Source organism: Rhinopithecus roxellana, chromosome 13, assembly GCF_007565055.1.
Source record: "Rhinopithecus roxellana isolate Shanxi Qingling chromosome 13, ASM756505v1, whole genome shotgun sequence".
In the NCBI taxonomy this organism is placed as follows: Eukaryota; Metazoa; Chordata; class Mammalia; order Primates; family Cercopithecidae; genus Rhinopithecus; species Rhinopithecus roxellana.
The window spans coordinates 46,465,044-46,478,663 of NC_044561.1; the positions used below are offsets into that span (position 1 = coordinate 46,465,044).

At 42.2% G+C, this 13,620-nt stretch overlaps 1 protein-coding gene across 4 annotated transcripts in view; it reads right to left on the bottom strand.

The window, feature by feature from the left end:
• Nucleotides 1-13,620, bottom strand: part of TIAM1 (TIAM Rac1 associated GEF 1) — a 230,278-nt gene that overhangs the window by 45,705 nt on the left and 170,953 nt on the right. For all 4 annotated transcript variants that reach the window (XM_030914607.1, XM_030914608.1, XM_030914610.1 and 1 more), the window contains one exon: nt 2,384-2,487. In XM_030914607.1, coding sequence (XP_030770467.1) covers nt 2,384-2,487 — 104 coding nt within the window. The remainder of the gene's footprint in view (nt 1-2,383; nt 2,488-13,620) is intronic.

Genomic DNA, 13,620 nt, shown 5'->3' on the forward strand with positions numbered 1-13,620 from the left:
ATATTCAAATCACCACCCAAACTTCTTAATCTTTTTTTTTTTTTTTTTTTTTTTTTTTTTTTTTTTGAGATGGAGTCCCACTCTGTCTCCCAGGCTGGAGTGGTGCAGTGGCGTGATCTTGGCTCACTGCAACCTCCGTCTCCCAGGTTCAAGCAATTCTCCTGCCTCAGCCTCCCGAGTAGCTTGTCAGTAATTTTGAGAAAATTCTGTCGCTTTTTAGAAAGCCCACTAAGAATTTCTACAAGAAAATCTTCAAACGGCACCATCTAGTTCTATATTTGACCCTTTGTGTTCCAATAAGTTCAAGAGCCTTGTTCTCTGGAAAAAGAACCATGGAGTCAGAGACATGGGACCAGTCAACAAAGCCCTGGAGCCTCTTCCGTCCTCTCCACTGCCAGACCCTCACATTATACAGGACTCTGTGTATGACCTCATGACTCACTATATTTAACACGGAAACGATCTCTCTCAAAATCCACAAGGAGATGAGAACACTGACTATTACAGTAAAGTAAAAATGATCCAATCATTTTTGATCCAATACTTTCTAAGTGTTCAGAAATAAATGTTTAGATAAAGGAAAAGTAGCTGTTTGCCTAAATCCAGTTAGAAATTGAAAATTAATATTTTTAGTTCCCATAACACAGTAACTTAATAGATACCCTTCAAATTGTCTTACATCGTACAGAAATATGTGTTTCTCCTGAGGACAACTGACCGACCCCACAAAAGCAAGTGGGTAAAAGAAATGTAAGGGTCACCTAAATAAAAAGTAACTTTAAACAGTTGGTTTTTAAAATTTGCCTTAAAAGGAAACATCTGCATTTCCAATGATCTGCTTTATAATTAACAACCAACAACATAATGCCTTTCAGTCTATAAATATTAATGTTGCTTTCAAATAATGTTGCTTTTATATTGTGCCCAACTTAAAAGGACACTGAGAACGAAGATCCTACAGTCAGGAAAGAGAAACAAATATGGATAAAAGACACTGAAGAATCAAATATGTGCACACAAGAAAGTCCTACAGAATATACACATACAGAGGGAATCAAAGCAGGAAATGTACAAACGTAGGTTTTCAAAATAATAGTTTATGTTTGGAAAGCATTTTTCAGTTATCAATGTGCTTTCTCATAGTTATATTATTTGACCCACCCAAAAATCCAGTCTCCAAGCAAAGGCAAGAATCACCCTAATTTTGCAGATAAGAAAACCAAGGTATAAAGTTACATGATTTGCTTAGGTTAAGTGACTAGTAAGTGTCAAGCAAAAAAATGAGATCGCAGAGGAATATAAATATCTCAACAACATTATAGAAAAAGATAAGTATAGAAACATAATCACATGCAATTGCTTTTTTTTGGCGGGGGGTGTGTCTTTTGGATTCAGGTAACACAGAGGTTTTAAGTTGGGTTGTGTTTTGAAGACTGCGGTGAAAAGAGGCTGCTGACCCATGGAACTCTTTATGAAGTGGAATAGACGCATGATAAATTATGGGCAACAATTTCAGTGTCTTGCACCAAAGAGAAGAACTTTCTTACTATGTTCAACTAAGGGAAAGTGTATTTTGATTAATTTTAAAATACGGTTTCTTTCCCTTTAACATAAAAGTTGCTCACTTTTAACATAAAAGTTGCTCACTTTTAATAAGAGCTGAACGCAGGTAATTCAAAAGGAGTTCATTACAGAAACCCTAAGTAGCAAGAAAGCATAGCTGACTGAATCTCACATACTTTGGATGCTGTTTCATCCTACACAAATGAAGATGTAATAAGGAAATGGCAAAAAATTATGGCATTAACTGGGAGCTCCAGCAGTGGCAGAAATTAAAGAAAAGGGATTTTGGCCGGGCGCGGTGGCTCAAGCCTGTAATCCCAGCACTTTGGGAGGCCGAGGCGGGCAGATCACAAGGTCAGGAGATCGAGACCATCCTGGCTAACACGGTGAAACCCCGTCTCTACTAAAAAGTACAAAAAACTAGCCGGGCGAGGTGGCGGGCGCCTGTAGTCCCAGCTACTCGGGAGGCTGAGGCAGGAGAATGGCGTGAACCCGGGAGGCGGAGATTGCAGTGAGCTGAGATCCGGCCACTGCACTCCAGCTTGGGCGACAGAGCGAGACTCCGTCTCAAAAAAAAAAAAAGAAAAGAAAAGGGATTTTATTTCACTACGAGTAATTTCTGCCCTATATTCTCACATATAGGTTTGTTACCAAGGCTGTAATTTGGATTTCATATCCTGCTATTCAGAAACATCTCAGAAGTAAAAACACTTCTTCCATGGAGAGGCCTGGTAACCACATACAGCTGGTGTAGGTGACGTTGTCAGCTGTGATTCTTCAGTGGTTCAAGGCATGGGATGTGAAAATGAAAATCTCTCACCTTGCTGCTATGATCAGTCTCATCTGAGGATTCCAAGTCTGGCCCCTCGGTCTCCTCTGGAGCGGTCTCAGCACTGCTGCCTTGCTCGCTGCAGAGGCTGTGCCCTGTCACATGAAATCAGAAGAAAATGTGGGTCAACATGGGTAGTAATTGCTTAAAAGCCAACCCTGTGTGAGGGGGACAAGGAATCCCGCTCATGACGTGTACACATACTGTAAGACCCTCCAAGTACAAGCTCTATCACCTTGGCTCAATCAAATTCAAATGATGGTTGTTACTGTTAGAACTAGTATTATTACTTTATATTTTTCATCATAAATAATAATTGTGGATTGAATGTCTTTGTCTCCCCCCATATAAATTCTTATGTTGAAGACCTACCCCCCATTGTAATAGTAATTAGAAGAGGGATGTCTGGGAAATCATTAAGTTTAGATGAGGTCATAAAGGTGAGGTCCCCATGGATGAGATTAGTGTCCTTGTAAGAAGAGAGAGAAATCAGAGTTCGTTCTCTCTCCACCACGTGATGACACAGTAAGAAGGCAGCTGTCTGTAAGCCAGGAAAAGAGCCCTCATCAGGCAACTGAATTGGTTAGTACCCAGATGATGGGGAATCCCAGGCTCTAAAACCATAAGCAATAAATGACTGTTGCTTAAGCCACTCAATTTACGGTATTTTGTTATAGCAGCCTAAGCTAAGACAATAATAGTTTATAATAAAAGAATACATATATACTAAAAAATTAACTGGTTTTGTTGATTTTACAATTAGCAAATTGATTAATTCATTCATTAATTACTAAAATAATTAAATAAGCCATACTGAGAACAGTACAACCAAAAAAAATGACTGTCCCATATCCATTACCTGAAAAATCCTGCAACGTCTGTTTTTGCCAAGTCTGGCAAACTATAAACATCTTATAATACCTGCTCTTCCCATGATAGTCTGTGCAAAAGTGCAAGCAACTTTCTTCCTTTGCTATTTACTGAGTGCCTACCACAGTGGTTCTCTACAGTGGTTCTCTGCATTGAGAAGAGAATATGAGGATCACTTTCCCCTGGGGTGCTTCTCAAACTAACGGAGCATCTGGATCCCCAGGGGAACATGTTAAATGCAGATTCCCATTCAGCAGGCATGGGGTTGGGCCTAAGATTCTGCATGTCTTACCAGCTCCGAATGATACTAATCAAAACTGCAGGTCCACGGGCCACACTTGGAATAGAAAGACTCTAGAACATCAAAAACTTTCTCTAGTTGCAGCTGAGAAGACAGTAGTTTGAGTACCACTGTCCTACAATATGAGGCACTGGATCACGGACTAGAGCACTATCAATATAACCAGACAAGAGAGAAGGAAAGAGAAGAAATGGGAGCAGAAGGAGCCTCTGATGCTTTAGATGAAAGATTCAGTCTGCAAAGTGGCTGCCTTGCTCCAATGACACCATTACAGCCATAAGCTGCTTGGCAACACTTTCTATTCAGGTCCACACTGGACAGGAAAGTTAGGGAGGAAGTGGGCCTCTGAGCAAACCTGACACCCATGCTGCCTCCTACTGTCCCTTTTTTCTCTAGAATGAAGCACTAACTGAGTGAGTGTACCCTGAATGGCTTAGAGGTTTCTGTCTATTTCCCCACCTTTTGGCTCTGGCTCTTGGATTTTCTTGTGTTTCTTTTCAGTATTCGATCACTCATTACTTGCTCTTAAGGTGGTAGTGGTCAAAGAAGGAAGCTCAGCTAACTTGGCAGATATCATCTATGTCAACTGTCATTGCCGAAGCAAAAGTGCTTGAATATTTTGCACGGGGGCAATGACCTAGGTACAGGTATTCATCCCTGATCTGGAACAGGTGACCAGCTCATCTGGGAACACAATGGCAACAGCACTCAGTGCTCTGATCACAGGAACGACAGCATCCTCAGTGCGACGTCCAGAGCAGCCAGGAGGCACGACGGACAGGGGCCCCCTTCACACTGTGGTCTGCAGAATCACAACCTCCTGGAGTTGAACAACCCATAGACTGTGCAGAGAAATGCTGTAACCCTGCACATCCCACTGCTCACAATACCTAGGATAGCTGATGCTCATGAAATAGTGGGAAAGCAAATAAAAGGATTTTCCTTTGTTTTTGTTTTTGAGACAGAGTTTCACTCTTGTCACTCAGGCTGGAGTGCAGTGGTGCAATCTCAGCTCACTTCAACCTCTGCGTCCTGGGTTCAAGTGATTCTCCTGCCTCAGCCTCCCGAGTAGCTGGGATTACAGGTGCCCACCACCATGTCCAGGTAACTTTTGTATTTTTAGTAGAGACAGGGTTTCACCATGTTGGTAAGGCTGGTCTTGAACTCCTGAATCCACCCACCTTGGCCTCCCAAAGTGCTGGGATTACAGGCATGAGCTACAGTGCCCAGTTGGATTTTCATTTTTAATAATACTGTGAGAGCCAGGTTTCCTGAAGAGCAAACAAATAAATCTACTTCTACAAAACACTTAGAAATGCTAAATAAACTACAACAAATGTCTTTTTTAAACAAAGCTGAGCTCCAAAAACTCTCCAAAGCCCAAATGAAGAAGATAAAGTTGATAAAGGAAGGAGGGTAGTGTCCATGCTATGGCAGCCTAAGTATATCCATCAGTCCCCAAGCCCTAAAGCAGTATTTCCCAAAGGGTGTGAGAACCTGTTAGTGTTAGCAGGGTGACAACTCTTTTGGGATAGAATTGTGCACTTGGTAGGGACACTTGGCACTAGGCTCCCTGGCTTCTGAGCACCAAATGATTAGGACTTGATTGCCACTGTGACAATCAAAAATGCACCCACACACTTCCCAACAGCAGCACCATCCAGTTTGAGACCCACTGCCCTGGAGCCTTTGGTTTTAACTGTAAGCCCATGATACATGATACAGAAAACAGGGCTTGGGTCAATATAACTTCAGGAGTCAGAAGTGAATTTCCCACATTCATACGGTTCCCCTGAGGGGCTACACCCCTCAGTCTAAAAAGACATAGACTACAAGAAAAAAGTGCTCACTGGTAAAAGAAAAAGAGATGGAAAAAGGAATTCTGCCTACACTTCGGGGTAGGAGAGTGGAAAGGGAACACAGCAGGTTTCTTCCCTGAGATTTTTTTTTTTCTTTTTTTTTTTGGGAGACGGATTCTCACTCTGTCACCCAGGCTGGAGTGCAGTGGTGTGATCTCAGTTCACTGCAACCTCCGCCCTCTCGGTTCAATTGATTCTCCTGCCTCAGCCTCCTGAGTAGCTGGGATTACAGATGCTCATCACCATGTTGGCTAATTTTTGTATATTTAGTAGAAATGGGGTTTTGCCATATTTGCCGGGCTGGTCTTGAACTCCTGACCTCAGGTGATCTGCCCGCCTCAGCTTCCCAAAGTGCTGGGATTACAGGCATGAGCCACAGGGCTTGGCCTGTTCCCTGAGATTCCAGTCGTGGGACTGACTTCATGTGTTTGCATTCCAAGGCATCTGGTAGGAGCAAAAACAAATCTACTCTGGCAAATTTCACCCTTAATGATGATATCACATAGTACCCAGAGATAGAGCTTGGTCAAACAAGGACCCATAGTCCCATAGTATAAAACACAAGAGGCAATGCATCACTATGAGCAAGAAGCAACAGACACACTGACGGACAAAGTCAGACCCCCAAGGAATGATACCGCAATGATCAGATGTAGAATATCAAATAAGTATGCTTAAAATACTTTTTTAAAAGAAGAAGAAAGGGGGCTGGACACGGTGGCTCATGCCTGTAATCCCAGCACTTTTGTGAGGCTGAGGCAGGCGGATCATCTGAGGTCAGGAGTTCAAGACCAGTCTGGCCAACATGGTGAAAATGTCGTCTCTACTAAAAATACAAAACTTAGCCGGGGGTGGTGGCGTGTGCCTGTAATCCCAGCTACTTGGGAGGCTGAGGCAGGAGAATCGCTTGAACCCGGAAGGCAGAGGTTGCAGTGAGTCAAGACTGCACCATTGCACTCCAGCCTGGGAGACAGAGTGAGACTCCGTTTCAAAAATAATAATAATAGAACAGAAGAAGAAAGAGATAATTTCAAAAAACACCAAGTAAATTAATAGAAATTTTAGAAATAGAAACTATAACCAATGAAATGAAACACTCAATAGATGAGATGTAAATTGACGAAATGAGAAAAGACTAGAACATCTATCCAAAGACATTACCTTACTAGAGCTCCTAAAGAAACCTTCAAATGTTAAAACTATCAAAATGGAATTGCATTTTCAGCTAACATATTATCCAAGAAAGAGACTTTAATAAAGACTTTTGAGAAACAAAGAATGAGAAAGTTTACCAAGAACAGAATCTCACTGAAAAAGTTCTCTAAAGGATGTACTTTCAGGTGGGGAAAGAAAGATGTGGTACACAAGTGAAAATGATAAACAGCTGATACACACACAGATAAGTCTTAGTATATACGACAACCCCCACCCCCAACTCCCCAAAAAAGGTACTTGGGGGCAAAAAAAAAATACAAACTGCAACTAAAACAATGGTGGAAATTATTATTTTATATATATATATATATTTTTTTTTTTTCCTTGAGACGGAGTCTCCCTCTGTCGCCCAGGCTGGAGTGCAGTGGCTGGATCTCAGCTCACTGCAAGCTCCGCCTCCCGGGTTTACTGCCATTCTCCTGCCTCAGCCTCCAGAGTAGCTGGGACTACAGGCGCCCGCCACCATGCCCGGCTAGTTTTTTTTTATTTTTTATTTTTTTTGTATTTTTTTTTTGTATTTTTTTTTTTAGTAGAGACGGGGTTTCACCGTGTTAGCCAGGATGGTCTCGACCTCCTGACCTCGTGATCTGCCCGTCTTGGCCTCCCAAAGTGCTGGGATTACAGGCTTGAGCCACCGCGCCCGGCCTGGAAATGATTATATTTAAAGCCATTTCATAATTTTATGCAAGAGGGAACTAGAAACACTAACTTTGGTTTCTGTTAATAATCATGTTAAAATTTTAAGATCAACCACTAAAAGAACAGAAATAGATTATGTAGGTTGAAAGGAGAAAGCAGAACTTATATATGCAACCTGGAAGAGGACAGGAAAGGAAAAGAAAAACAAGTGAGACAAATTGAGCAAAACAAGATAATAGAAACAAATAAAAATACGTAGATATTCTAAATAAATGTAAGACAGCCTAACATAATACTTAAATTTCATGTTTACATTCTAGAAAAAAACAGTGCAAAACAAAGCCCCAGCTGCATGCTATATGGAAGTGATGGACTTAAACATAAAAGGCGCAGAAGATTAAAAGGTTGGAAAACTGTATTAGGCAAACATAAAGAAAGTTTCAAAAATGTCAGAAACAATTGATTAGTCAGGATACTTAAGATGTAAACATCAGTAATTATACAGCTTGATTCATGAATGCATTTCAAACCTATACCCAAAAAATTGGTGAATATACATTTTCCATAAGAATTAGCAATTTATGCAAATTGGCCACACATCAGGCCACAGTATAAGTTTTAAGCAATACCAAAGAATCTGTATGGATGCAGACCACAATGGCAACATTTTTCTTGGAACTCAATATTTTATGAAAGAAAAAAAGGCCAGTAACACTAAAGACAGTTTTAAAAAAGAAAAACAAGATTAGGGGATTTTAGCTACCAGATCTCAAAACATATTATAAAAATACAGTAATCTAAAGCAGTGCAGAACAGGCTAACAGAACAGAGAGCTCAGAAACAGTGCCTCTATCCCATGCAGATGTTCCTCAACTTATGATGGGGTTATGCCCCAATAAACCCATCACAAAGTCAAAAAATCATTAACTCAACTCATCATACATTGGAGACCATCTGGCCAGGCGTGGTGGCTCACACCTGTAATCCCAGCACTTTGGGAGGCTGAGGCAGGCAGATCGTGAGGTCAGGAGTTCGAGACCAGCCTGATCAACATGCTGAAACCCCATCTCTAATAAAAATACAAAAATTAGCCAGGCATAGTGGGTACACACCTATCATCCCAGCCACTCAGGAGGCTGAGGCAGGAGAATCACTTGAACCCAGGACGCGGAGGTTACAGTGAACTGAGATTGCGCCACTACACTCCAGCCTGGGTGGCATAGTGAAACGCCATCTCAAAAAAAAAAAAAAAAACAAAAGGTGGGGGCCATCTGTATATGGAAATGTGAAACACAGCAGTTGTGCCATTGCAGACCAGTGAGAAAGGAATAGAATATTTGATAAATGATGCTAGGACAGTAGCCACATGAAGAAACACAACATTGGATCCTAACTCACACCATTCACAAAAATCAGTACCAGAGATATAAATCGGTATGTGAATAGCCCAAACTGTAAATCTTTTAGAAGAAAATATAGAAGACAGTGTTTATTACTTCAGAGGAGAGAGAGATTTCTTAAACAAGATATAAAGAGTACAAACCATGTAAGATTGAAAATTCGGATTTTGCTGAAATTAAACACTTTTGTTTGTAAAAAGGCACCATAAATACAAGAAGACATGTTACAGACTGAAAAAGTTATCTTCAGTACATATAACTAGCAAAATATTAACATCTAAAATATAAAAGAACTCCTACAAATCAATAACTGGAGGTGTATCTGATTCTAAAGCATATATATTTTTTATCCCTGTATGTCATGTTTTCTACCCTTAACTGAATAAAATGAATTAAAATAGGCAATGCAGTTTGTAGCAGATCATTTGCAAAGATGACAGTGATTATTTATTTCATCTCTTTAAGCACAGACTTTTGTGTCTATTTTGCCATTCCATGAATTTGGGCTGGTGTTGTGATTTGTTTTGACCAACAGAATGCAACTTAAGAGATAATATGTTAATTGTGAGCCAAGGCCTCAAGTGACTTTGCAGTCTCTGATCTTGCCCTGCTGGGAACTCTGAGCCCACCATACAAAGAAATCTCAAGCTAGCCTCCAATGAGAGACCCCAAGGAGAGGAGGCCCAGCTGTCTAGTCACCATACATGGGAGTGAGTTAGACCATCTTAAACCCTCCAGCCCCAGTCAAGCCACTGGATCACAGAGCCACATGAATGACTCCAGGGAAGGTCAGAACAACCAACCAGCTGAGCCCAGCCCAAACTGCTGAGCCACAGAACAGTGAGCAAGTTTGTTGTGTGGTAGGAGATAACCAGTAAGTGATTAGGGGGAATTTCATGATACAAGAAAGCCAGAAAGGCAGGAGTTGACAGTGGTACACTTCAAGGAAGCTGAGGAGAGACACCAGCATGGCAGGAAGAGGGAATTCAAGTGGGAAAGGGCATTGTTCTTACTCCCATACTTTAGGGCCTTCTCTAAACACTCCCAGCTTAAGAAGTATAGACAACACCATTGTCAAGTTTTTTTGTTTTTGTTTTTTAATCCCATACAAACAGAATGTAGCCACTTCCTATTCTAGCTTCCCCTGCACTACTCACAACAGTAGTAGGCAAGAGGCTTTCCCCTAATGATAGAAATTGAAGGAATTATCTTCTTTGTTCTGGACATTCCTGTCCCCACCTACTTACCAGGAAACAATGCACGACAGCTCTGCTACCAGTCAGAGAGAGAGGGCTGAAGATAAGGCTTGGTGGTGGCCAAAGAAGCAGCCAAAGCAAGCAGAATGCCCGTCCATATTCCGGTACCCAGCACATGGCCAGGCATGCAGCAGGGGCCCAGGGGAGAGGGAAGAGGGCTCAATCTAGAGAGACAAAGCCTCAGGGAATGCAGAAGCCCAGAGCAGGACGGCGGACCCTCTCAGACAGGGTCCATAGGCCAAGTCAAAAGCCTCCATAGAGCCGGGCGCAGTGGCTCCCAACTGTAATCCCAAACTCCTGAAAGGCTAGAGCAGTAGGATCGCTTGAGTCCAGGAGTTCAAGGCTGCAGTGAACCATGATTGTGACACTGCACTCCAGCCTGGGTGACAGAGTGAAACCCCAATTCTATTTGAAAGAAAAAAAAAAAAACTGCAGTAATGCTGTAAATAAAATTCATTGTTGTGAACAGGTAAAATCAATGATTTGCCTTTTAAGTTATTTCCATTAATAATATTTTTGTTACTATGAAAATGTTTGCAATCAGTACCTCCCACACACCATTAGCAGGACAGACAAGGAGGAGATTTGGGAAAGTACAAACATATTAGTGTAAGTTTACGTTGAGATTTACCTTTCATTTACCCAGATTAGACACATCTACTTTGGCTTCGTTCAAGTCCATGTGAGACTTAAGCTTAAAGGAGGAAGAAAAAATATTCTGGCCTCGTGAGATGTCTTAACAATGTGTTTTAAGCAGATCCTCCAATTCAAACACTGACAAAGAGAAACAATTATAACACTACATTTTTAAAAGGTCTTTTAAATGCCCGAGTTTAAATCCCTGATGGAAAAAGCACGACCAGGGGTGGGGGCAAAAGAAAGCTTAGACGCTGTCTATAAAGATATTTAGCTGGAACTCAACTGTTAGGACATAATTTTATTTTGCATTTCAGTCATTTTACTGTTATAAGATTTTAAGAATTCCATATAAACACCCATAATAAGATGAGCATAAACGCTCACCCCTCCAACAAAGCTAAAAAACAAACCAAAATAGAGAGAGAGAGAGAGAGAGAGAGAGAGAGAGAGAGAGAGAGAAGAAAGAAAGAAAGAAAGAAAGAAAGAAAGAAAGAAAGAAAGAAAGAAAGAAAGAAAGAAAGAAAGAGAGAGAGAAAGAGAGAAAGAAAGGAAAGGAACGTTACAACTTGAACTTGGTAGACAAATAATAACTTCTTTTTAATCAAATGTCACAAAATCTCAGTCTTTGTTTCCTATAGAGAGAAATTCAAAAATCCGTAAAAACTTACTAATCCTGTTAGCTTGTTGTGAAAGTCAAATATAAAGTACATTAATAATCTTTAAAAATATCAAACTAGAGCATCTCAGTCTCCGAAACATGTTTTTCTCACACGCAGGATTTGACGGTGTCATCAGTCAAATCTCAGTGGAAGTTACCCCGCCCCCGGCCCCAGCAGGGCCCACCCAATCAGGCCATGTGCTGTGTGACAAGAAGCACAGCAGGCCCACAGTTTACCAGGCGCGCATGGCTCCAAATGTTATCGACAAACAAACAGAGGACCATGTGCTGCCTGGGTATCTGTGAGACTTCAGAGAACCTGAAGCCCTGGACCATATTTGTTTGTGGGAAGAGAAATCTGTGCAGTTCCTCTTCCTTTGCTGCCCCTCCCTGCCGCCTGACTGTCTTTGGTTTTCAGAATCGAGCTCCAGGCCATCTCCATGGAACATCAGACCAAAATAGAATCTCACACTTCACGGGTACCGCACAGAGGCAGGTCCCGCCCACGCAGACCAAGGCGGCTGTCCGTGCTCAGCACTTGGCAATTCCTCGCTCTGAAGCAAGGTGCCTTCGACTTTCACGGCTATCACAGAGGCCTTTCCTGTTCAACAAACGCTGTTTAATCTACTTCCTGCAGGAGGGACATTGGTCTGGACTGCAGAGCACAAGCTTCCACTTGGCATCAGACAGACACGCCTGAGGTTTATCAAAGGGTCTGACTCTCCAACTCCAGCGCCGGCCCTAATTGCCTTTAACATGCCATGGGCCTGCTGTTAGTCACAAGCACTGGGCTTTCTCCAACACAGTAGCAGGAATAACCATTTTTTGAACAAGAAGCAGCTCTTAGAACGCTGGAACTTTTATTATTTTTAAAATTGTTACTTTTTTTTTTTCTTTTTTTTGAGACAGAGTTTTCGCTGTTGTCTCCCGGGCTGGAGTGCAATGGTGCAATCCCGGCTCACTGCAACTTCCGCCTCCCCGGTTCAAGCGATTCTCCTACCTCAGCCTCCTGAGTAGCTGAGATTACAGGCACCTGCCACCACTCCTGGCTAATTTTTTGTACTTTTAGTAGAGACAGGGTTTCGCTGTGTTGGCCAGACTGGTCTTGAACTCCTGACCTCAGGTGATTCACCCTCAGCCTCCCAAAGTGCTGGGATTACAGGCGTGAGCCACCGTGCCCAGCCTGTTACTTTCTCTTTTTAGAGATAGGGTCTTGCCTTGTCTCACAGGCTGGAGTGCAGTGGTGTGATCAAGGATCTCTGCAGCCTCAACCTTTTGTGCTCAAGTGATCTTCCTGCCTCCGCTGCTTGATTAGCTGCTGCTTGATTAGCTGGGACTACAGATGCACACCACCATGCCTGGCTAATTTTTAAATTTTTAGTAGAGACAAAGTCTCACTATGTTGCCCAAGCTGGTCTCAAACTCCTGAGCTCAAGTAATCCTCCCGCCTCAGCCTCCCAAAGTGGTGGGATTACAGATGTGAGCCACAACCAACAACACCTGGCCTCTGGCACTTTTAATGTAATCCTGTGGGCTACTCATTGAGGTAAACCAAAGGTACCTGCTTCGCCCCAACTGGTCAAGTGGAATTCTAGGGACAATCACAGCAGAGCTGCATGTACCACAAAAATGAAGTGAACGTGAACCCAAACAGAGAGAGAAACAGGCGTTTGAAACTTTGGAAAGACACTAATGGTGTCACTTGAACTATGATTCTTATAATTTGCATAAAAGCTGGGGTTTTGCATAATTACTTTTACATAATTGCATTTATTTTTTCTTTGCTTTCTCCTTGATGTAAGAAGGAAAAACAAGGCCATAAAAGGGTATTTGTGTTGGAATTCTCTGAAATGTTTCATAAAACTTTTTTTTTTTTGGAGACGGAGTCTCCCTCCATCGCCCAGGCTAGAGTGCAGTGGTGCAATCTTGGCTCACAGCAACCTCCACCTTCCAGGTTTGAGCGAGTCTCCTGCCTCGGCCTCCCAAGTAGCTGGGATTACAGGCGTGTGCCACCACGCCCAGCTAATGTTTGTATTTTCAGTAGAGATGGGGTTCCACCATATTGGTCAGGCTGGTCTGGAACTCCTGACCTTAGGTGATCCACCTGCCTCGGCCTCCCAAAGTGCTCGGATTACAGGTGTCAGCCACTGCGCCTGGCCTATAAAACTTTTTTTAAAAACTGTTTTACATCTAGATTTGCTTTACTTTCCTAGACTGATGTTCCCTGCGGCATTTCCCTAACAGGGTGATAAAGCTATACCTTTTAATAAATTAGGCCGGTAGTTCTCAACTGGGGGAGATTTTGCTGCCCAGTGGCCTTTTGGCAATGTCTGAAGATATGTTTGATGGGCACAACTTGGGGAGGTGGCATACTATTGTCTTGTAGTGGCT